We start from the raw sequence: 23910 nt of genomic DNA on the forward strand, positions 1-23910 counted from the left end.
GTACAAACCAAGGAGAAAACAGGGAGGCATGATGTGTGGTGTGCTGTGGTACACCTGGTGTGAGGGAGGGACAGGACGACAGCAGGAAAGATTAGAGGAAAAAAACGGTGACTGAGGAGACAACAGAGCGAAGAAAAATAACAGAGAAAACAGTTTGGAGGTGACAAAAAAGTGAGTGTGTGTTGTCTTTCGAGGTCACGATATAAACAGAAAACGATCCGTCCCCGTCACTCACGCTCTGAAGCTCATGACCTCACGATCGAATGGACAGGCTCACAGAAAAACAAACATAACCTTTAATATTAAAACACATTCTGCTGTGCATAATATTACTGAACATGCTCCTGTGGTGCCTGTGTAATTTGATTCAAGTCTTGATCCATCTGTCTAGGTTTCACAGGAAACAAGAGCCATGTGCAGCCATTTCCCTCTCATTTTCATATCTGAATCCTAAAATTTTAATTGGTGCCAGATTGGCAATTGGAACACTATCTCAGATAGAAAATGTATTTTTTCCCTCATTAAACCTGGCCATGAAGTATTCTCCTTCAAAGAGTCATGACAAGGAAAAGCAGCTTTACTGGAAACAATCTAACTATAAAGCAAGTAATATCTGTCTCTTCCTGTCTGTCTACATGTCCTCCAAATATCTCGAGAACCATTCATCCAGTCGAATTCAGACTTGGCAGGCGTATTTCTGAGGACCCAAGGAGCTGCTGTGTTGAAGGTGGCGTATTTTGGACGACCTATAAACAATGAAAAACTGAAAATGATTACGTATTGAAAACTTTCTATTTTATTCTATTTTTAGTTTCTATTTTAAACGGTGCAGATTTTCTAACCTTTACAGCAGAAAACGTATACCAGTTGCATGCATTGTAAATCAACTCACATGAGGCTACTGAGCCAATCACATCTCTGTGTATCCCAACAGTAAAAATGTGCCTTGTCAGAGCATGGATAAGCTGCGGCTAAAAAAACCTGGCACACGATCCTCTGAAGAGTGGGAGCATTTTAGACAATGTGGTACTGTGTAAACTCTGCAAATCGCAAATGGCTTATCGCAGCAGGACCACTGCTAGGCACGAACAAAAGCAAAAGCATCCCCAAGCACTTTGTGACAGAACCATCCTGCTTACTTTTTTATGGCCACTCAAGTACAAAACCAAGTCATGCTCTGTGGCCAACACTCAGAACTGTGTTTCTGTTTGTAGCAGTCACTTAAAATTGATTTTCCAAATGTTTCCTCATCCCCCATTGTGTTAATAACACTTTCTGCACTGCTGCTGTCTAGTTGACTGTTGTATTTATGCTTTAGTTTAACAGCATGTATGAGAGAGAAAACTGCTGAGATTAAAGACTCTTGTTACAGTCTGTAAATTGTTTCAGTCATTCTCGATGCTTCACACTGATTCTCCAGTTCAAAGAAGGGTCGTTATGGCATATTGTGGTAAAATTATTCTGTATCACAGCAATCTTTTTATCTTAAGAACCTTATTGAATTTGGGGAAATTTACACTCCAGCAACCACAGCCTTAGTCTCTCAGCACGATATGCGTAGAAGTCAAATACAATTCTTACTTTAAAACACATCTGTGGTAAACATGTCAGAAACTGGTGTTTTTAACCAGTTACTGGAGCTAAGTTAGCTTAATTGGCTAAATGATTACAAGTGAACAAACTGTCTGACAATCTGACCGTGACAGTTGCCATTTCAGCGGGCAAAAACCACAGTTGCTGTGTGGAAGTTGGAAGCCTGTGTTTGTCTACGTCTGTCTGATAGCAGTCTTGGCCTAGAGAAGTTTGAGAAGCGGCTTCTGACCGGAGGGTTGCCGGTCAATGCCCAAAGAAGTGTTGCTGTGGTTTCGATAAGTTTCCAGTGAAGAACCACTTCATCTGAAATCTAGTTACTAACAGCTACAGCTCTGTGACTGGCAGCAAACTGCATCAAATAAATACACGACATGTTATTAAAGTCTGTGTGATGAATGGATGTACCAAACAAATATCACAGCCACAACAGAACATCAATAGAACTGACTGCCTGCGCTGTTACTAACTCACTGCTGCTGTTCAGGAAGTCAAATATCAGCACAATGGCAGCCCCACGAGACTAACTTGTAAATGTTCAACAGTAGCCTCTACATTTTTACCAGACTGAATGGAGCTGTGCTTATGCATGGGTAATGACAAGTTAAATGTCACCATGGACTACCATTATGCAGCAGTGTGTGTGTGTGAATCAGTATGAAAATAACACTGGCAAGGAATGGAAAAATGACAAGGTGCTCATTGTTGTCCCTACGGCGGTGAGAGGATATGACTTCCCCGGTCAACATAAAAGGCAGATTCAGATGTCATCAGGCACTACAAAAGCTATCTGCTCAATGTATTAAGCAAAGAAAATATTAGACCTCCCGTGGACACAGATCAACCCGAGGAAAGGGGATGAAACCTGTGATGCAGCGTTACTATACCTGCTGAATCTGGTCATGGTTCAAGAAGAGAATGAGATGAAAAAGATGGATTTTAAGGAGAAGTGTGCCTTGTTCTGTCAGATTCTGTACGCCCACCTCAAGGGCCACTGAGGTGAAAAGAAAGAAATCCAAGTCATGAAGACATATCCCTTCCTCCCCCTGCTCTCTCTCGCTCTCCTTTTGCATCTCAAACGAACTTTCCCTCTACAGTACTTCTCCATCCTCTGAGCCATGAAGGGAAATTGCTTCTATCTCGTCTCTTCTCACATTTTTCTTTTTACCAGCAGGCCTGCCTGTGGTAAAACAATGGATGTCACTGAGTCAGTCAGTAAGTGAACACTGATGATCACAGAGGTCCAGATGGAACAGAAGGATTTCTCCTTTTCCTCTGCTCCAAATCCTTCGTCTGTGCTTTTAGTTTATCCTGTAGGAGCCTGAGGATGAAGTCCTGAAATTTTCTGATGGAATTTTTGCTTTTCTAAACAGGTCATTTGTGTTTTCAGTTGTTCTTAGTATTCTTAGTAGGGGGCAGATTTGTCATTTGTCATTTGCCATTTTGCATCTTACTGCTGATAGTACGACTAATATTCAAACATAATAACATGTATAAGACAACCCCTTTTCTGCAGCCATCATGTTTGATTGCAAGCACGTATACTTTAATCTGAAAACAATGAGACGGTCAATAGTGCGTTCGCTCATTTCTCCGAGCTTAATTATTCATCATTTCTTAGTTTGCTCTTAATTGCAGTCTCAGTATTAGAAGGTTAGTTATTTCAAATATTTATATTTCACTCCAGCTATCCATTTGCCATGAAGAGAAGTGAACCATTAATCTCTGGTCTCTGTTGGTGTTAGACTAAGATCTTAAACCTGACAATGGGAAGTCATGGGTTTTCAGCTGAGCTCCCTATGTGAGTTTATTTCTTCTATATGCTGTCATAAAATAACTTTACATCACAAGTAAACCAGGAAATGTCCCGGTTTGGTAAAAAATAAAATCTGACCAAGTCAATATTCTCAGTTTGCTCCCTTATTAGTTTTTACTTCTCTGTCCTAAACATCTGTCAGGCTGTACCCACACCTCACCTTTGTCTTCTAACTTAATTACTGTCTTCAAAGTCTCCTTCAGGCACTTCTCCTACTTCTCTGAAAATGGCCTGGTACGAGATCTTCAAACCTCTGAAGTGGACCCTACGAAGGTGAACGTGCTTGTGTGTGACCTTCACTACAACGTGACTCTTCCTGACCCAAACTCTGGTCTCCGCTCAAACAAACGCCATGTCTTTGAGAACATCGTGGCTGTTACCTTCTGCTCTTAAAATGCTCGGTGGACATTTGTCCATCTCTACTCCCTTAAGCTAGCAGGAATCATTCTTTTTATATGGCCAACAGCTCAGACATGAATAAAGCTGTTTGCTGTGATATATTTTTCGTGTGACTCTGTAGTTTTCCTCAGCTCTGCACCGTTTTAGCATCCTTGGGCTTATTGCTTTTCTTTTAGCCACAACATTACGGTTTCACCAGCTTGTTTTCAGCTGCAGTGGGCAGTTCTGAAACGGATTACAAGCTATCAGTCAGTGAGCTTCAGCTACAGACACACATCAAGCTTCCTCACCATTCAGCCACCTTGCATATAAACATCTGGGGGAAAAGCCTCTGCTTCTGGACTCCTGCAGGTTCTAAGTAGAATCATGATGGGTGCTGAAAAACATGTCAAAATCAATCAGTCAGCCACTAAGGCAGTGACAGAGTGAGTCTGCCAGTTCAGCAATCACTGATTCAGCTCATCTGCAGCCCGCACATACAGCAGGTAAGACAATGCCTGAGGGTTTTTATAGCACGAAGGTGAGGACGTCAGCAATCTCCAGCCGGCCAGGAACCATAGGTGAGAGCAGGAGGAACGCAATCACATCAGCACGCTAGTTCACATCATTCATCTGTGGTTGAGAATTTGTGGTGGCTTTGAATTATAAAGAACATGAAGTTATGAATCAGCCAAATACATTTGTTTGGGGGTTGACATTTCACAAAAAGGAAAAGCGTAGTTCAGACTGATTTAAATATCGTGCAAGCTCTCTCGCCTCGAAGAACTGGTCTAAAAAGTCTTCACTTATGGTTTTCCGGTCTCCTAGTGCAACTTGAGCACACGTCAGTGGACCAAAATGAGTGTGACACTTTTTTGCAGCCTCGCAGTGTAATGTAAATCCCTCCACCATCATGCTCATGGTGGGATTTCTTGCTGCTTGCTCACTGTTGATGTTGGGGGGCGGGGGGCTCTCAGCATGTGGTCAGGATGCAATCAGCCGCATCCGACAGGAAAATAATGATGTGCTATTAGGATCGGCAGGCATGGAGGATCTTATTGAAACGCCTCGTAATGATAGGTCGGCCAGAAATTCCCCAGAGTCTGAACAGAGAGTGGGAAGGCAGAGGTACTTCAGATTAGGTGGTTCAGTTTAGTTCCTGGACTGACCGTGCAGGAGTCGAACATTACTGAGCCATAACAATCACTACAGGTGTGAAACAATGAACAAAATGTGACAACCTTGTAAATGAAAACAGCACTGCTTATTTGGCAGGAAAAAAACAAAAAAAAACTATCATCACCACACTGTCTTCACTGCCATCACTAGCGCCTCTGCACTCACTTATTATCACTGCTGAAATTACTGCTACGACCACTAAAGATGGCCTCAGTCAGCAGAAGCCTCATCTGCCTTATCTTAGCGTACACGGAGGGAGGTTACCGGCTGCTATGTCCCGATCGATAGCAAAACAATCGATACCATCCCACATAACGTAGCTAACAGCAGCATGCCTCCCTCCCAAAGTGACAGTTCTGATTCAGGATTGTACAGAAAGTCCATTGTGATACCAGGAAACAGAGACTGTGTTTGAGTCAGCAAGAGAAATCTTACTTTGTGGACCAAACAAACAGATGAGACCTGCCACAATTTCAGAGGCAGGTTCATATTAATATACAGTCAGGGCTGTGATTTGTGCATGTCGGTACTACTTGCTATTCAGAGCCTCACATACTGTACGCTGAGAAAAACAACCACGACAGCTGCAGCATTTGGCAGTGTGTCCTTACACAGTCTAAAGGAGCCTGGTGTTTCGCACAATGTCAGTCCAGCAGTTGAATAGAGAAATAAGATCATAAGCTTCAAAATGCCACTGCAGAGGATTTGAAAGATTTTAGGGATTTTATTTCACATCAGCTCTTCTGAGGCTGACAGATATTTCAAGCTGCTCTTCAGGGTTTCCCCTCAAGATGGGAATCATTTGTCCATCATGAGACACTAGAGTAAACAAGACTCCAATGAAAAGTCAACTTCCTCTGCAACCATGCAGGAATAAAGCAGCTATCCACAACTCTAGGACTCTTTCTAATAAATCTGATTTTTTTAACAGCATCTTCACAGGTAAAGTGAGTGCTGATTAAGATTCCGCCCTACAGCGTTGTTTACTGAAATTGAAAAGATGACAACGTGACTGGGAGGAAACCAAATGATGCTTCAGTGGCTCAAAGCAGCGTTTTCCCAAAGAGAACCTCATGTAGTGTAGCATCTTCATCATCACTCGTGTTTTTCCCGGTTCACTCCCTCTATCATTATGATGTTCAATCTCTGTATTGACTGACCCACTTCCTTCTTTTTCTGTGGGATGTCCACTGTCCTCCTCCTCCTCCTCCTCCTCTTGTGCTCCCATAATCTCCTTCTCATGTTTCACGAAGCCCGTCTGATGTCTCAACATCGCACTCAGGCAGCAGACTGAAAAACCTACCACTGAAGCAACCTTTTCACTGTAACATAATGAGAAATCATGGGCACTAGGTAAGCTACACTGCAGGTCAGTTGAACGTTAGGTAATTAAGTTAGTTTAAAAGCATTTTTTGTGAGAACCGGATATGTCAGGAACGCCAGAATGAGTCACCCGGACAGAGTGACAGTACGGTGTTACGTCCTTGGCATATATAGTTCCAGGTTGGTGTGACGTACAGCTTATGGAAAGAAAAGTGAGGGGTTCAGCGGGTGCAACAGGGGTTTTACCTTCCAGCTTTTGTATCGTATAGTATTGTTTTTAACTATAGATATGAGTATTGACTCACCCTGCAGAATGTGAAATACTGCCAGTCCACCACAGGCACAAATGGAGACTCCATCACACTCGTTTTCACAGCAACAAGGAAGTTTCCAGTACGCCTGACTTCCACGTCTTAGGAAGAAACGTCCCCTTGCGGTGAGGATGCTAATCAAACATCCTGATCCGATATTTATTCATACTTTTGGACATAATCTGATACTGTATTTAAACATTTGAGAGTCCGAGTGTGCAGATACAAACTCCCTACTTAAATGCTGTGTGAGTATTGCCTGCTGAATAGAAGTGAATGTGAACGGATGTGGACAGAACAGTTAATTGTAACATACTATTATTGATCCCTGCCAGTGGAGTCTCTCTGCACACAGGGAGGTCAGAGGTCAGAGATCAGCTGCAGAACTGCACTCTGGGAATTAGCTGTCCTTCTCCATGGAACAAAGGTGTGATGTTTTGAATAACTAACCGGAGCCTTCCAACTGCAGCTCCCTGTTGTTTTTGACTCCCAGCGCCTTTCAGGAGATTAATATCAAAACCTTCAAGCGTTATATGTTCGTCAGCCTGGATGTAGTGGCTTATGAATGTCACTGGCAACTAGGCTGATGTGAATATTGATGCAAAAATCATTATCACCAATTATTAATTAATTATTTCAATGAAGATATTTTCAATAAGAATATTCTGACTAAGAATTTTGAAATATTAAAAGATGATGAGCAGACGTGCCTATTGCAGCCTGTTCATTACTTGTATGATTGATTGGTTTTCCTACTGTGTGTCACTTTAAATGAAAATATATTTGACAGTGCAGGCTGTGGGCTGCTGTCGGACATCACTTACCTTGGGCTATGGCTATGGACTCGAACCTGTGCAGTTCTCGCAGCAGACAGGTGCGCTCGGACGGATGAAGGCTATAAATAAACTCCTTGGCCCCCCTGGGCGAGTTGAGCGGCTCCACGGGCTCCTTCAGCGGGTGTGTGCCCAGGTTACACCGCTGCACCAGCGACCAGAGGGGGGGCTCTGGAGCGAAGCGCGCCGTGGATGCTACTATGGCGGGTGTTTGGTGGTGGCTGAGTCCGGCTGTGGCCAACCCAGCTCCAGCTCTCAGAGAGAGGGCGGGCCGCAGGACTCTCCGCAGGCAGGGCAGCATCTCTGGGATCGTGGTCGAGCAATGCGTCGGGAGCCTAATGAAGAGCAGGGACGAAACAACAGGCCTGGTTACCACTTTGAGCCCGCACTCACCCAAAACACACGGCATGCCACTTCATGTAAGAATTTTACTATAATGTGATCGCTGCAACGAGCAAGCGTGAAAACACCCCACACATCCTCCATCTGCAGGCAGCCTGGGTTGTTTAGAGGCAAAACACGGGCCGGGCAAAAACAAATACACATTATTTAACAACACACTGACGCGAGCCTGTTTTACGCGCTTCTCGCGGAAAACAAACTACGAAAAGATGCGACAGTTTTCCACAAAACAAACTGCAACTTGTCTTATCGGACGCACCTCAGTCGATGCTCTGCTGTCCCGTCCAACAACCTCCACAAGAATCCCTGACGATAGAGAAGCCGCTCCGGCCAACGCGTTTCCTGTTCAGCTGCTGTGGGATTTTGTAGGCAACCTCGAAAACTTCACTGACTGTAGTATTTGTACAAAAATTACATTTTTTGCGAGCATAATCCTGGCTGTTGTAACCTCTGGCTGACAGGATGGTGTGAGGCGGATGGGAGGGCACCAGAAGACCCAAAAATATTTTCCAATAGCAGGGCTGCTTTCCTCCGTGCGTAACTCTGACGGCACCTCCACACGTACGTACAGTGAGCACACAGGCACAATGGACAGTCAGTCGTACTATATTCATGTTGTAGCCTATTACGTCTGACATAGCGAAAAAAAAAGGTTTTCTCGCATATTTAGGCTAATGAGAAATAAACCTGTAGTGATTCAGAGTACCATTTGTGTGGCACCACTCTATAAATACTGTGTTCAGATTATATGGATTGTTTTGATGTTTAAGGCATTCTTCATCCAACCTTGGCTGCTTCATTCTGATATTTCACTGAACCTTTATTCAACTTTCTACAACCAATATATGAATGTTATGCTTATGCCAAAGGAGATAACTGTGTCATTTAGTGAGATAGGGGCCAATAAGAAGCATCTTTGAAATATAGCTGAGACTGAAAATAATACAGTGTACAGACAGCATACTGAATATCACAGACAGTTTCTTGTAGGTTTAGTAAAAGCAGTGTAGTATGTGTCTGTGCCAGCCCCTTCCCTCCACTATTATGCATGTGGGGCATTTGAGCTATTCAGCCAGGCTACTGTCCACACCCAAAGAAAATATGAAACCATGTGGAATTTTTTGTTTTGTTTTGTTTCAAAGAGGAAGCCTGAACTTGAGGCAAAAGACGCAAATGTGTTCGTTTAACACTCCTAATCTCAAGCTTGATTTATTTCAAAGCCTTCTGTGTGACGGTGGCAGATTCATTGCTGTACTTTTATTGATTAGACGAGTATTTTCAGGCCTCTAAGGTTGGGAGGAGTGATGCATTGTCCCAGTAGAAGCTATAAACCAGCTTTGGCTGTTTAAGGAAGCTTGGACACGAGCGGCCCCTGGTGGCCAAAACCCAACACAACACCCGTTTACATTCCGCTGTTGAGTTACATTTGAACCTGTAGATGTCAGTATTTTCCACTCCACATTATGGCCAAGGTTTAAGACCTTCATCATACTTTATAACAAAACAGATTAAATGAACACATGAGAGACCAGAGTACAGAGTTGCTGTTATCAAGGTAAATGAGTGACCTCAGAGTGGCCATTAAATGGCTACTGAAGTGAGATTGTCTTGTCAACTGTTAAAATGTTAGGCCTGAAAGGCAAGCAAATAAAATGTTTGATAAACAGAGACTGCACAGTTGCACAGGGAGGAAGTCAGTCAGCCAAAGCAAATTTTACACATATTTTTTTATTATATTGCTAAAGCTGTCATTACACAAAAAATAACAATCTTTTACGTCCTGGAACAAACTGCATAATAGCCTGTTAAACTGTACAGGGACAGACAGAGAGGTCAACTCTCATTGGAAGGCAGGGGGGATAAGCTAAAAACTAAAACTAGAGACCAGGTTTAATCTTACTTTCAAACCCTCACAAACTATAAACTTCTTATTCATAGGATATACTGACATTTGGCAGCTCTGATATAATATATATTTATGCTAACAATTTAAATATGGAAATTACAAGTCTATAATACAAGTTTTAGACGGATGGATGGCCAAAAAAAAAAAATATATATATTACCAACATTAACAACTACATTGAGAACTGAATGCTGCGTTTCTCAAAGTGTCAAAGCAGTAATATTATCTATGCTCCATTAAACTTAAAAACTGCAGGGGGATTTGGTGTGCAAGTGATTTGTTGTGCATCCTCCTGTTCACACTGGATTCACGCACAGAGTATCTTTGTTAAATCATCCCTTCTTTTGCTTCCATCCCTCCTATGGTAGCTTTCTATTACCTTAAATATATATAACAACCTGTTAAATATACAGAAATAAACTGGATTTCCCTGCTAAGACATCTTTGAGAAAACTCAGTTCAGATTAGGCCAGACAATGTGGGCGGCATGCTGTTTGTTCATAACTAATAAGATTTCTGTGAGATAAAAGGAGCTGCAGTGAGCTGTGCATCATGCAACAAGCCATTTGTCCCCAAAATGTGAACCCATAATACTGATGCAAGACTCGCCATTATAAAACTACAACTCTTTAAACATTTTCAAACATGTTTCTGACTTCAACTGGAAGCCTGAAGAAGAGAAAAACATTTTGGCGCGATTGTAAAAATGCAGTTTGTGCATGTGTATGTGAAATAAGGGACATAATGAATCATAGCAGGACAGTCATGAACATTTCACTGATGAAACAACATATCAACAGATAGCACATGCACAGGTAGAGGAAACAACTATCACTCTGACATCACATGTAAGTATAAAAATAGAGATGGGTTGAGGAAAAAAAAGGAGATTTAAAGACAAAAAAGAAAATAAATTAAAAATGTGTGAGTTTCTGGACTAACTTGTACAGCTCTATAACATTTACAGTTTCATACGCCTTGTAGTAGCCATGGTCTCACAGTGCTTGAACTGAAATTAAAATTAAAATACAGACTGTAACTCAGGGATGTTAACGGCTTTAAGCCCATGGTCTTACAATGCTGCAGTCGGAGGAAAAGCCTCATATCTCCAAAATGTCTCACTGTCCAGATAAAAACAGAATCTATGTACCTATAGTGACATGCTTTGATATTATACAAGACATTCAGATCCGATTTCCTAATTTTCAGGGTGACAAAAATCTGTACGTACCTGACGTGTCACATGAGATGACAGAAGTTAAACTTAATTTGTGAAAATGACATGAGTGTGCACGCTACATGCTTTTCAAAAACATCAAAGAATTCATTATAACAACAGCCAGACAGAACAACAAACAGTAGGTCATTACCAATTATAGCTTTGTATTTTCAAAACAACAGAAAATATTTTTCCTCATTAACTTACATAAAATGTTTAATAACATATAAATTTGAATTAATGTTGTGTTTTGACATGGCACATGTGTGCTTTGTCATTTATTAGAAATGTTATGAGCAAAAGAAGCGCAGCAGGTTGCAGTGTGGCTACTAAATGCTACTAAAACAAAGGGGCTAACATATAAGGGCTAATACATAGACACAAACCACTGAGGAGTTCTGCAAAACTCAGCATGTAGTTATTGGAGAATAAATGAGATTCATATTGGAAAACAAAAAGCTGTGAAAAATAAAACCAATTCACAGCCAAAGGCAATGGTGACTGATTATCGTTATATTCAAAGATGTGAAACTTAATGATCATGGCACTGTGGAGGAGCAGAAGGAAATACAGTGAAAGATGTGAAGGGCCAGAAGCACCAAGACACTCCTCAGCAACAGACGTGCGAAAATTATTTTACACATCATGTAAAAACAACTGAAACAAAACATCACGTGACCTGTACTGTCTCTTAATGTCACGGCACGAACCATGTGACACTTTAGTCAGGCCATAGTCTCCTACAACTTTAACACAAAGTCAGATCATTTGCTTTTTACTGGTCATGTCCCTGCCAATGTGGGCTCTGTGGACGTCTCACGTATTCTTGTGTTTGAACTGTGAACGGAGGACAGCTTTGACAGCACAGCACCTTGTTATGATGCTCAGGGCGTCCCTCCAAGTGAGCAGTCAATACAGTTCAGCAGATGGCGCTCGGTTGCGACTGAGAGCCGACCACTGGAGTCATTACTATACAGCGTACCTGAATATCGCTCTCTTGATGCTGAGTAGCACTTGCATTGGTTATTATGCTCCATCTGCCAAGTGGCTTGGCAGTTGGAATGCTTATTCATCCCACGATGGCACAATATACTCCCTAAACAATGAGTGTTTACATACAATAAACAGTGTTGTTTTCTTTTCACACTGAGAGGAAGCATACACATTGTCCTCGTCTTACCCTCTGCTTCAGGAAGTACACTGGATACATGTCTGTAAAACACATCTTTACTGTCCTCTTAAAGAAACAAACATACTGTGTTCAGCAAAAACATTTTAGTGCTGAGAAAGAAAACCTTTATTCCAAGACCTATACAAGAAATGAGGTCTTGTCCTTGTACACATCCAGGCTCGCACAATAAACCAATATGCTGACAAACCGGGTTTACCTTATTCTTTTTTCTATATATTTTTCTTTTCTGAATCATTATAGATGACAAATTCTCACAGGTGGAAATTTACAGAATGAGAAACAGCTACATGTCGAACACGAACATAAGAAGCCTTTAGATTCTGTACATTGCGTTTCTATGGGCGAAGACTCTCTTCTCATTTATAAATACAACGAAGAAGGAGCCTCACTTCTGTGAACCTGTATGTTTCTTCGGCCATGTCATCATGCGATGCGTGGTGCCGAGCGGTCATTGGTGAGGGTCCTCTTGAGCTTGACACCCTTGCGGATGGCGACCAGCATGTTGCCTTCTGCCCCTTCTCCTGCCTCCTCTCCTTCCTGCCCGACGTCACTCTGAAAGTGCTGCTGGTTGGGCAGGGGTACACTAGGAGGATTGGTTGTAGCCTGACCACTCCAAGACACCATAGGCAGCGTGTCAGCATCCCTCCCTCCTTCAAATGTTGGAGAATCTGGGCTGTCTTGTCCTCCTCCTCCTCCTCCTCCTCGTCCCATCTCCTCTGCACTCCTGCTCCCATTGACAGCTCCTGACATATCAGGCACTGTAGGGATTTTTACTGGGACGACAGGTGTACGAATAGGTATGGGACCTGTGCCCACAACTGAGCCTGAACGGCGGGCGGAGGGTTTTGAAGAGGGGGTGCGGCGGATTGTGGCAACCCCAGGTGTGACGATAACTGGACCGTGGCCGGTAGAATAGGAGCCAGAGGGATTGTGGGCGCTGGATCCAGAGTGAAAGCTCTGGCCTGAGCCTGCAACAGTCATATAAACTGTTAAAAATTAATTTTAAGACAAGTATATTTCAGTATAATATAATGCACCCTTTGTTAATTGGCAAAAAAACAATACGATTCCTTACAAGTACATAACATCAAGTAGGTAAACATGGACTGATTGTAAAGAGTGTAAATACTGAGCACAGCCTGTACCTGTGGGGGTAGGAGGATAAGCTGCAGTGTGGATAGGCGTGGAGGGATAGGGGGGATAGGGCCCTGCAGGGTAGGACCCCTGTGCGGGATAAGGAACTTGGGTGCTGGGCAGGCCGGCTGTGGAAGCCGGCCGTTTGCTCTGGAACATGAGTCGGTAGGACTGACTGATGTCGCTGTTTCTGGGAATGGTGGAGGACTTGTCGAAGTCGAGCTGCTGCGGCTCAGGCTCCTGATCTCCAGCCATTGAGAAATAGTCATAGTCTGATACTAGAAAGAACAAACAGAGAAGTTATCACTGGGCTGACACAGTGAGATTTTTTTATATGGTGCTATTAGAGGATAAAAGAGAAAGAAATTGGCAGTGTACTTGGAGAGTGCATTACCTTGTGAAGGTATTGTGTCTTCAGAGCAGCAAGGTGTGTTGGTCTGCGTGCTGTAGCCACTGGAACACTGGATGGAGTCTCTACTGGACCTCTGAGTGTCCAGCTCCAGACCTCTGGATAAGGCCAGAGACAGTTCCTCATGGGCTTCAATATCACCAGCCTAGAGCATTCACCCAATAACAAAAACATTTAGTAACGGGATCTGAAACTCTGACTGTCTGGATCCAGTGAGGCACAAGTCATTAAAAACATTAGATACAACTCATTAAAGTCATTAGATGGGAACATTAGTGGTAGGAGGCAAATGCATGTGGTCTAAATGCCATGACTGTCTGACGGAAGTTGAATGTGAGGTCACCTGAAACACAGCTGGCATTAAATGTAGACTGACCTACCCGTGCGTTAATGTGGTTTGTCTAGGATTGTAAGGATTAAAAGGTTATTAAATTACTGAGCAATTCTGATTTTCTGTGGCAAACTGATGCAGCAAAATATTATTGTTTTCAAGACCAGAGTAGGACAGAAGCATTACAGGGGACAGAATGTATGAAACACATCATCTAATTTTGAGCTTGCAACGTAAACCAGCAAAAAGAACAAATCACATGGATCACAATTAACACAGACCCTGTAGAAGAGTAGAGTCTAATAGAATAGAATAGAATAGAAAAGTAACAATAGAGATGAAGTAAAATAGTAGTTGAAGACACACAACACAAAAGTCAATATGTGTAATATGTGTTAGTGACAGAACAACAAACAAAAAATAAATCCCTGACCGAAAGCCATTGGCTAAAATAATGCAGGCTGTGTAGTTTACATTTAAACAATGAGTTGAAATACAAAACACAAACGTAATGAGACTAAAAGTGACCTTTAGAGGTGTAGCCACAGTCCTGTTCTTCTCCTCCACTGAGGCTGATGTTTGAAGTGCAGCTGGCGCTGGCACTGAGGTTGTCATCGAGGCCGGGCCGCCGTCATGAGTCAAATTGCCATTAGTGTCTACTACAGCTGGGTTCTCCTTGTCTTTCTTCCTCCTCAGTGTGTTGACCATAGGCTGGTCATAGGGGCCTGGTTTAGCCCAGTCCTATGAAGAAGGACAAGCCTGTGAGTTTCACATACCTAAATTGTACTCTCAGTTTTTAAGTCTGCAAGTTTCACCAAATTATGAGAGAAATAAACATGTATTTACACTTTGATAAATGCAGTAAAAAATAAACAAGGCTTGCACTTTGAAGGAAGATGGGAATTAGTTGACCATCAAAAGCGAGTTGATGAACAAACCTTCCAGCTGGGGACTCGTGATGAAGGCACCATAGGGCCCAACGTGCAGTAGGGGGGGTAGTCGGGAAGCAAGGCTGATGCGGGACGTGACCATGAACGGGTGGGACTGGAGGAGGAGGTGGAAGATGAGGAGGAAGCAGGGAAGAAAGGGAAGGCAGTGCCTGACCCTGAGCCCAAACTTCCTCCGTTGCTATGCAGGTAAGAGGAACTGCCCGGACTGTAGTGGTCAAAACCATTGGATAGCTGGATGTGTGCGTGCCGGTGTGAGGAGGGATAATACCAAAAACAGACAGAATAGAACAAACACACCAATGGATAAATTAATGAAATGATAAACAATGGAAAACAAAAAGCACTGAGGAGAAATCATTCAAAGGAATGCATAAAAAAACAAGGAATCCATCGCATGCAGGTGGAAATGAATAAAATGCATGTGCTGAGGAGTTTTCAGCGTCCTTTAACATTTATATGACAGACAAAGTCAATGAATTTTTCATCCAAGTTTGAAGTTCAGTATGAGGAAGCCTTGGTGTGTATAATGCTGGCACAACACAGACAGTTATGTGAAAGGGCCAGAGGGGTTTGGTTCATGGTGGATGAGTGTGTTTCACCTTGTCAGTAGCGTGCTGAGGTGCAGTAGCAGCAGCTAGAGGAGAGGGGGAGTTGCAGTAACTGTGAAGCTGCCCAATCTCTGACACCTCAGAGGACGAGGAACTAGGACACGGCTGGGACAGCAAGGACAGCGAGAGGCGGGCAGTGAGACGAGACCGAAAAGAGAGGGGAGGAGAGAAGGGGGGGGTGTATTGGAAAGGACAGATATGTACAGAGGGGAAGATTTGAAAAGACAGACATGTCAGCAGGTGGAAAGAGAGAAGCAGGGAGAGGCAGTTTGTTAGAGCAGAAGCAACTTTTCCACAGTTCTCAGCAGTTAGTGAGGAGACCAGCCAAGTGACTATAGAAGGTGCACTGGGAGTCATACCAGCATTAATTGCATACACATCAGCAGTTAGAAGAAGAGAAGCACTCGCAAATGTCTTCTTCAGGATGTTGACAATACCCTCATTTAAAAACGGATATTTTAACAATTAAAACCCTGTTGTTTTCATAAATATGATACTTAATCCGTGTCCATAGGGAAATATATCCTTTTTGCAAGCTGTCCTCCAGAAGGAGATTAAGGATTGGGGTCAGTTATAGAACATCACCCTGAACAGAAGTGGGTTTAGACAATGGATAGAAATCAAAGAGATCCACATGTGTAAGCTTTGGCCTGGTCTTGTCGGTCTTGGGTTAACAACAAAAACCCCTCAAACTACAGCTAACTACAAAAGAATAAGACTATGAGAGGGCTGATTCCTGGGACTGTGCAGTAAATGGGTCAGATATGGACTTGCCAAACCACCTTCACTGCATCATAAAAACTTGGAGCCTGACTATACCAATGTGTTCTGGACAGGAGAACTGTGGTTGCTGGCGTGCTATCATAACATCAACTAGTGCAGCCGCTCTCATGGTTGATCTCAAAACCACAAACTCCACGCAGAAAATCCCCCTGGATTATCACACAGATAATTATCAGAAACTCTGTCAGATGGTTAGATAAAACTGACAGCATGAGACCTGCTGATAAAGACTCGCTCTTACTGCCTGTATAACATACCGCTGACACTAACATGTCATTTCACTGTGATACATTTAATGAAAATAAAACATACAGTATGCTCAAGCCTCTGCAAGTTTAACCAAACCACAGTCTGTCGCAGCAGTCGACTCGCTAATAGCAGGATGGAGCTGACCTGTTTTGCCCTGGGGTAGAATGGAGGCAGACTAATTTCCTGTGCATTTATGCTATAATAATAGTACTGAGATGACTTCACCATGATCACATACACTTAATGCTGCCAGCTAACTGCCACTCTTAGTGGCTAGAGAGATGTGTGAGAAAATAGTTGTGTGGATCACTGATTTGGGGTTTTCTCTCTGACTCTGACTACAATGACTTGCAAATCATAGAGCACAAGTGGTTATATAATCTTGTCTCAATGCTGTGCACATACTCAGAGCCAAAATTATGGCTAAGTGTGTGTAGCTGAAGGTTTTCTCTTACCTTTGTTTCAGCTGGCATGGGCGAGGATGATTTGGACGATGTGTATTGGTCGTGTGATGAAGAAATGAAGCCCGAGTCGTGGGAGGAGATGCTAGAGAGCCGAGCTGGGGCCTGCTGGGGTAGTGTGGAGCTACGGTACCGATGGCGGGCGTGATGGTGGTGGAGGAGGTGGTGTGAAGAAGAGGAGGAAGAAGAGGAGGAAGGAGAATGAGAGTGAGAGCCACTGGATCCCCTGGAGTCACTACTGTTAACGCTGTTCAGACTACTGTGAAAGGGGAAGAGGCGAGGGGGGATCAGGGGGAGGACCAGAGGAAGGAGAAGTTTGGCAGTGGCAAGCGATATGAAGAGAATCAAGTGCACCCAAAGACATGGATTGGATACGAAAGAGATAAAAAGGAATAACAGGTAGAGAATGAAGGCAGAGGATTGGGGGGGTGTGGAGGAGACAGGGTGGGAAACAATTAACACAGCACACCAAGACGCAGCAGGCAGTGATTGAGCCCAATCCAGTCAAAACAGCAAAACAAACCAACATAACACAGAGGCATGATATCATATTGATAATGGCTGCAAGATTTTAGGCCTTTGAGACAGCGTTTGGAGACTATCATAAAAGGCAAACACAGAATAAACACTAATTATATTGTGTGAACTGAGACTTGAAAGCAACAATTAGACTATCTGAAGCACATAAATGGTATGTTGAAAAATTTGTACTATGACTTGACATATATATGTGCAAGTCATGTACAAACTTGATAATAAAATGCACAGCTTTAAGGTTCGAGAGCTAAAAATTTGTGAAAATTATAAATTGCAAAGCAACAAACTCAGGAAAGCAGCTGTCTCACAATGATTTGGGAATTTCACCAATGATATTTTTTTTGAAAATGTAATCAGGAAATGCTTTGAGGATCACCCCTATAAGAAAAAAACTGAACTGAAACTGCTTCTCTGCAGCAGATTTTCAATATTTTAACAGCCTAGAAAGCTTTTAAACATTCTCAGCATAACATGAACAGCAATTTGAAGCTTTGATTCGATCACAGAAAACCCACTGTCCAAAAAAATGTTGTTTAACAGAGCGAATGCAAAGCAATACACAACCCAGACGTAAACATGTCTTTCTTTAAACTAAAACAGTTAAGAAAAAAATCATTGGGAGACACACAAAAAGCAAGTAGGACAAAAGGCTGAAGGCATAGGCTGAACAGCAGAATTAATTACTCCAGCTCATATTGACCACTGGGTGGCAGACCCAGACTGGGCAACGTAAAACTTTTTCGCTGTGTCCTTGTCCCTCACTGCATTACACTGATGTAAGCTGTATCTCAAGACATTCTTAGCTATTGATGAGGTCTATTTGATTTGCCAATTTCAGCAGATAATCGGCTGACCAAAATAACTTGAGTAATGTCATGTTCCAATCAATGTCATTTTGAAGCACACTGGACCCCAAAAAGGCTTTAAGTGTACAGTGGGTAAAGGTGTGCTTGCTTCACTTATTTGCGGCTATGAGTGACTGGCTATAGCAGCCTACCTGCACATGCTAGATTTCCTGGACATGGTGGTGCTGGGGGATGAGGGTGGCGTTTGATATGACCAACTGTAGTCTGAGCCCTTCAGGTCCAGGATCACCTGAGAGGGAGGAAAATATTAGTCATCAAGATTATTCATATTTGTGAAGAGGAAAGGCACTAAACAAAGCTTTATTTAATCTGAGTAGTTTAACCACTTAAATAAAAACATAAAAATTAAGTCATATTGTGACAGTGAGATGAAGATCAGTTGTTTTAGTTTTAATTCATTGTTCACAGACTGTTTTATTTCCTCACCTGTTCACTAGCAGGCGGAAGCTTGTGTGGGTCAGAGGTCAGGGCTTTAAGGTCATCTGAGATAGCCTGGAGATGGGTGACCTCTCCCAGCATAGAAATCTCCTCATCCTAAAAGAATAAATGGCAGAGACAGAGAACAGTTTTTTTGGGTGGTGAAGAAAAAACATGACAATGCATCTTTCCAGTCTTTGGAGAATAAAAAGAGAGAGGAAAAAAAAAAAACCAAAGTGGTGCAAGTTGACTTTCTGTTGTTCCCTGAGTGCTTTCTGAAGGCTCCATTTGTCTTTCTCCTGCACTTTACTCACCACTACAGGCCGTAGCATGGCTACAAAACAGCAGAATCTCTGTCTGTCCTCTATAAGAGCCTTCCTCAGGGCCTGCTTCTCCGTCTCTTCCAGCAGAATGTATTTATCACTGACATCCTGCATGGCACTGTCCAGCTGGGGTTGGATATCACCACGACCTTTGAATGAAAATGGACACACACACACATACACAAAAATAAACACATCATTACATTATAACAACAATCACAGACTTACAAGGAAAAACATGTCTTGTCTATTTACTTCTTCACAATGCTAAAAATCAGTGTAATGACCACCAAATGACCGCCGACATTCAACATTCTACATTTGTCCTGCTTCACAGCAAATGCAATAAAATAATTTGTACTGCTTTAACATGCACACATAATCACAAACAATGCGATCATGTAGCAATGAGAAGAGCATTTGGTGTTTTCGATTTTGATCACTTCTCTCTGGTGTTGCTTTGGACTGTTACTACTGCTCTACATGTTATCTTTTCCTTGTGGTATCTTCAATGTCAACATTTGACTGTCTCCATGACTACTTTTTGGCTGTCATCAACACATGAAGAGCCACTCTTGTCAAGTGTTCCCTGCTGCTTGTTCAGAGGTGGTGAGAAGGTTATCTACTGGTGCTTGTCTTTTGAAAACTTCAATCCATTATGTCGAGATAGCCAAAAGTGAGTTTTGACTATCATTCCATTACTCTTTGTCAAACACTTGAACACACTCTCTATGTGTCTTGTGTGTGTGTGTGTGTGTGTGTGTTGTTAAGAAAGGATACCCTGAAGCCAAATGAAGCCCTCTTGAGTACTCTGTGGAGGGAGAAAGGATGGCAACTGCCCAAGATGACATACAGTAAGCCTCAAAGGTATTATATAACCAATCAAACTACACTGACACACACACAGTCTTGACTTTCATACATCAAGGTTAGACCCACAGTGAACAACTCTGTGATGTGTCTGCGCTTGTGCCCGGGTGAAGATAATAAACTGCCGTCTTTCGTTGACATTTGGTGCAAGGCCCTATATCATGCAAATGTGTAGTAAAGAAACACAGATAGAGTTACACAGGCAAATCATCTTCACCTCAAATGTAAAACATAAGGATGTGTGTCTGATGTTGAGCCCTCCTCTCTGATGTTTCAGTGCAGTCGACATTTTACATGACATGGCATGTGAGAAACTCTTTCTACTCTTTTCTCTCTTCATCAGCCAACTTGACCACAGTTAAAACAATAATTAACAATGACTTCACAGACACACACATACAATTACAAATACTTTTTTCCCCGTTAAAAGGGTTTTTTTTGGGGTAGTGTTCCCTCACTCGAGGAGTTTTATAATCCAGATTGTAAAGCTCTCTGAGGAACTGTGATTTGGGCAATATAAATAAAACTGACTTGACTTGAATACTAAGTCGATGTAATAGTGGCAAATGGAGACTCACTGTCACTACATGGCCAGTTGCATGGCAAAACCCGAGGTTAATGAAAACTGTTTACATCACTGAAGTGCAGTGTCAGATATAACTCTTGGCTACGTGTTTTACTGACAAAGAAGCTCTCTTCAGAGAATGTTTTTGAACGAGTTTTTCAGTGTAGCTGCCATTTTAACCAAAAATACTACGTTATCATCACAATTTTTTGTAAATATACTGATGACACAGCAAATTTGCAAATTACTATAATTTGTGGTATTCCTGCAGTTTTTCAAGTATATTAACACCACTGAGTAAAATGAATAGATGCTCCCTAGAACCTTATGGTTGTGGGCAAAGTGAGTTTCCTTATATAGAGAATCCATTTACCAAGCTTGGTTTGGTGTCTGTAACGCTGAGAGGAATGTAAGTTATGTGAGTGTTCCTCCTATATTACACTATAGAATACCATGATGGAGTAGATGGACCGTAGACTGGAAAGTCCAAATTGCAGTATATATTTTCACTCTCATATAGATCCAAAGGCCACCTTGTGAGCAGACAAGTCTACAGTTACATTGTACAAAGTTTTGTGGAGAACCAGCTGTATGGCTGAGCCAGAAAGGGCCAGACAGGCCTCACTCATTAGTCTGGTTTCCACTGCAGGACCAAATTCTGTATACTTCATTTCCCTCTGGGAAAAAAAAAAGGTCTTTTTCTGTCTTGTTGCTGAGGAAATTATTTGTAAACTGGGATTACATTTCAAATAATGTTTTAAACACTAGTTCTAAACAGCTGCTCAAAAATCACTGAAAGGTAACACAAAAAAACATGTATCAAACGCATGTACAAAGTAAAACTGCTTCGAGTTCGAGTTCAAAGAGAATTTCAATTCCTTATGGCAAAATGCTCAATAGCTGCCATTCAGAGATGCTTTGAGTTAATGTAGGCTCTGCTGTAATACTCAGCAAAATATTTTTGTCACACCACAGCTGTGTTTTCTTTACCTCTGTTTTAAGATGAATAAAAAAACATTTCAAACCTTGAGCCTTAGTTGGCCTCAGTGTAGAAAAGTAGCTTTTCAAGTCCCAAAGCCAGCTATGCTGTGGTGTCTCTTTGGCATGAGGTAAAACCAGAGAGCATACTGCATTTTGGTTGTCTCCCACTAGTTGGCAGACTGTATTCTCAACATAACCACAGTGGTTTTGGAAAGTTGATAATGTAGGTTGAGGTACTTTGTCTGAGACAGATGGAAAGCCAAATATTTTCTTTGTTGTTGTTTTGCTAGTGTATCTTGGGTAGTTCTCAACATTATCACAGTCAGCATCACACTACTTCTACATGTACTTCTGTTAAAGGTTGACTCATCAAGAAGGACCTTGTCCATTTGTTCATTTATGGACACAATCCACTTTAAATCTTTTCTGTAGCTGCAAACAAACTGATTTATTAAGGTTCACTCAGTGATATCTGAGTTTAGTCCTTTAAAAGTGAATGCTGAGGCCACCAATTCCAAATATGCATAAACTAATGATACTCATAGTTCTCATGTAGAAACTGGACATAAAGGGCTAATAATAAAACTATTTTAAATTGACCACACAGAAAAATATTTCTAGTATTTAACCAAAAGCCACTGTCATTACTCAATCAGCTGGTAATTGCAGCAATGGAGAGGGTTGTGCGCACACTCACAAAGGCTCAGATTTGTATTGAGACAATACAGACACATCCTGGCACGAGATGTAAAATTGTGGTAAGCAGAGGGGTTGTTAGTGCTGAACTTAAGCTTCTGTTATGTTACAACTTTGTCTCTGTTATGGGCTGTTCCTTGGTTTGTTCAAATTCCTGGTCTCTGTGCATAACTTGGGCATCTGTGCTTGTGCAACTACATGAATGACAAGGTCCTGATTGCTACTTCCTCTTTCTCTTTAACCACAGACAAACACTGAGGTTCACTGAAGGTGAATGGGCACTGACTGCACTGTAAACAAATGCACCCTGTAATATATTTCACAAGCCGTCTCAGTGTTCATTGAAGGATAATTAGTGCTTGTGACACATACAAGATATTATTGTCCTGATGTTTTACATCCTTAGGTTGACTGAATGATGATGAACTGCAAATGTCCTGTGTGTGTACATCTGCTAAACACACTAGTTCCCAAATTATGGCAAAACCATAACACACTCTACCATACACTTACAGACTTTCGCAATTTAGATAAGCAGCACCACTTTATTAGATAGATCTCTTAGGTCAATGTGACTCATCCACACTTCAAACAAAACAGCTGGGAAAGTAAAGAAGAAGCTCTGATTGGGAAAGAAAAGGAAACACCTTTGAAGTGATGCACAGAGATGAATTATGTCTTTTATATATCTATAATATATAATATATATATAACAAATCATTCCATATATTTCCTTGTATAGTTTTTTTCTCTGTTTTACAATCTGTTAATTATAATGGTTTTATCAAGTTTTGGTTTAAGATCAACTAAAAGTTTCAAAAATATTATTCTATCATAATTAATATTATTATATACTACAATTGTTTTTTACCATATTCAACTATGCCTAGATTAATATGGAGAGGGTCTGCACAGTCTGCACACGTGTTGATACATGTGAACACACAGAGCAATGAGATTAGCTGCTCCAGCTTTCACATGACCAATGATTGCATTAGGTTGCAGTCACAGACTGTTTCTTAGCAAAGCTGGGGTCTCAGCACAGACAATTACTATCACAAGACACATATCAAACATCGCCACAAGTAGGAAGGCAAGGTGTTATTTCTGGGCATAAACACGAAGCTCAAAAAGAAGAATTTCACACTTGCCTTGGGCAAGTAAAATACAACCACAGGGAAGTAAATCTAGAAATTCACTTGCATGATTAAGTGAGAAGGTGGTAAAAAAAAAAGAAAAAAGAAAAAGGAGCACACAGATTTTTCCAGAGCTGATGACTGTGATGAAGTATCTTAGTATCTACAATCTCGCTTTCTTTTATGTTGAGAGTTGCATATGCACAGTGCTGATGGGCACTCGTGAGAAAAAGCCACCAGGTGAAGAGGAGAAGTGCATGCAGTTTTAAAAAGTAAAGGTTTTGTCCTGTCAACTCTGGTTTCATCTCTAGGGGGTTAACTGAAGACAAAACAAGGTGTGTGTGTGTGTGTGTGTGTGTGTGTGTGTGTGTGTGTGTGTGTGTGTGTGTGTGAGAGAGAGAGAGAGAGAGCAGAGCAAAGAAACAGAAACTTGCCAGCATGGACC

General features: G+C 41.8%; 2 protein-coding genes across 8 annotated transcripts in view; both read right to left on the bottom strand.

Annotated features, from left to right (window-relative positions):
* Positions 1-8372, bottom strand: part of LOC124064887 (transmembrane protein 65-like) — a 34624-nt gene extending 26252 nt beyond the window's left edge. Inside the window, exons 1-2 of the mRNA XM_046399736.1 lie at positions 8092-8372; positions 7422-7765 (exon numbers count right to left, since the gene is read on the bottom strand). Of these exons, the coding sequence (XP_046255692.1) occupies positions 7422-7731 (310 nt within the window). The 5' untranslated portion in view covers positions 7732-7765; positions 8092-8372. The remainder of the gene's footprint in view (positions 1-7421; positions 7766-8091) is intronic.
* Positions 8373-9540: 1168 nt separating this feature from the next.
* The window catches only part of LOC124064286 (protein MTSS 1-like), a 49559-nt gene continuing 35189 nt past the window's right edge, over positions 9541-23910 (bottom strand). For 2 of the 7 annotated variants that reach the window (XM_046398599.1, XM_046398598.1), the window contains 10 exons: positions 19209-19366; positions 18904-19011; positions 18609-18706; positions 17069-17198; positions 15573-15686; positions 14962-15204; positions 14552-14764; positions 13678-13837; positions 13295-13561; positions 9541-13117 (listed from right to left, as the gene is read on the bottom strand). In XM_046398599.1, coding sequence (XP_046254555.1) covers positions 12573-13117; positions 13295-13561; positions 13678-13837; positions 14552-14764; positions 14962-15204; positions 15573-15686; positions 17069-17198; positions 18609-18706; positions 18904-19011; positions 19209-19366 — 2036 coding nt within the window. In that variant the 3' untranslated portion in view covers positions 9541-12572. Of the gene's footprint in view, positions 13118-13294; positions 13562-13677; positions 13838-14551; positions 14765-14961; positions 15205-15572; positions 15687-17068; positions 17334-18608; positions 18707-18903; positions 19012-19208; positions 19367-23910 lie in introns of all 7 variants that reach the window. The other 5 variants (XM_046398596.1, XM_046398594.1, XM_046398595.1 and 2 more) reach the window with 3 other exon arrangements.

Source organism: Scatophagus argus, chromosome 9 (genome assembly GCF_020382885.2).
Source record: "Scatophagus argus isolate fScaArg1 chromosome 9, fScaArg1.pri, whole genome shotgun sequence".
NCBI classification, from domain to species: Eukaryota; Metazoa; Chordata; class Actinopteri; family Scatophagidae; genus Scatophagus; species Scatophagus argus.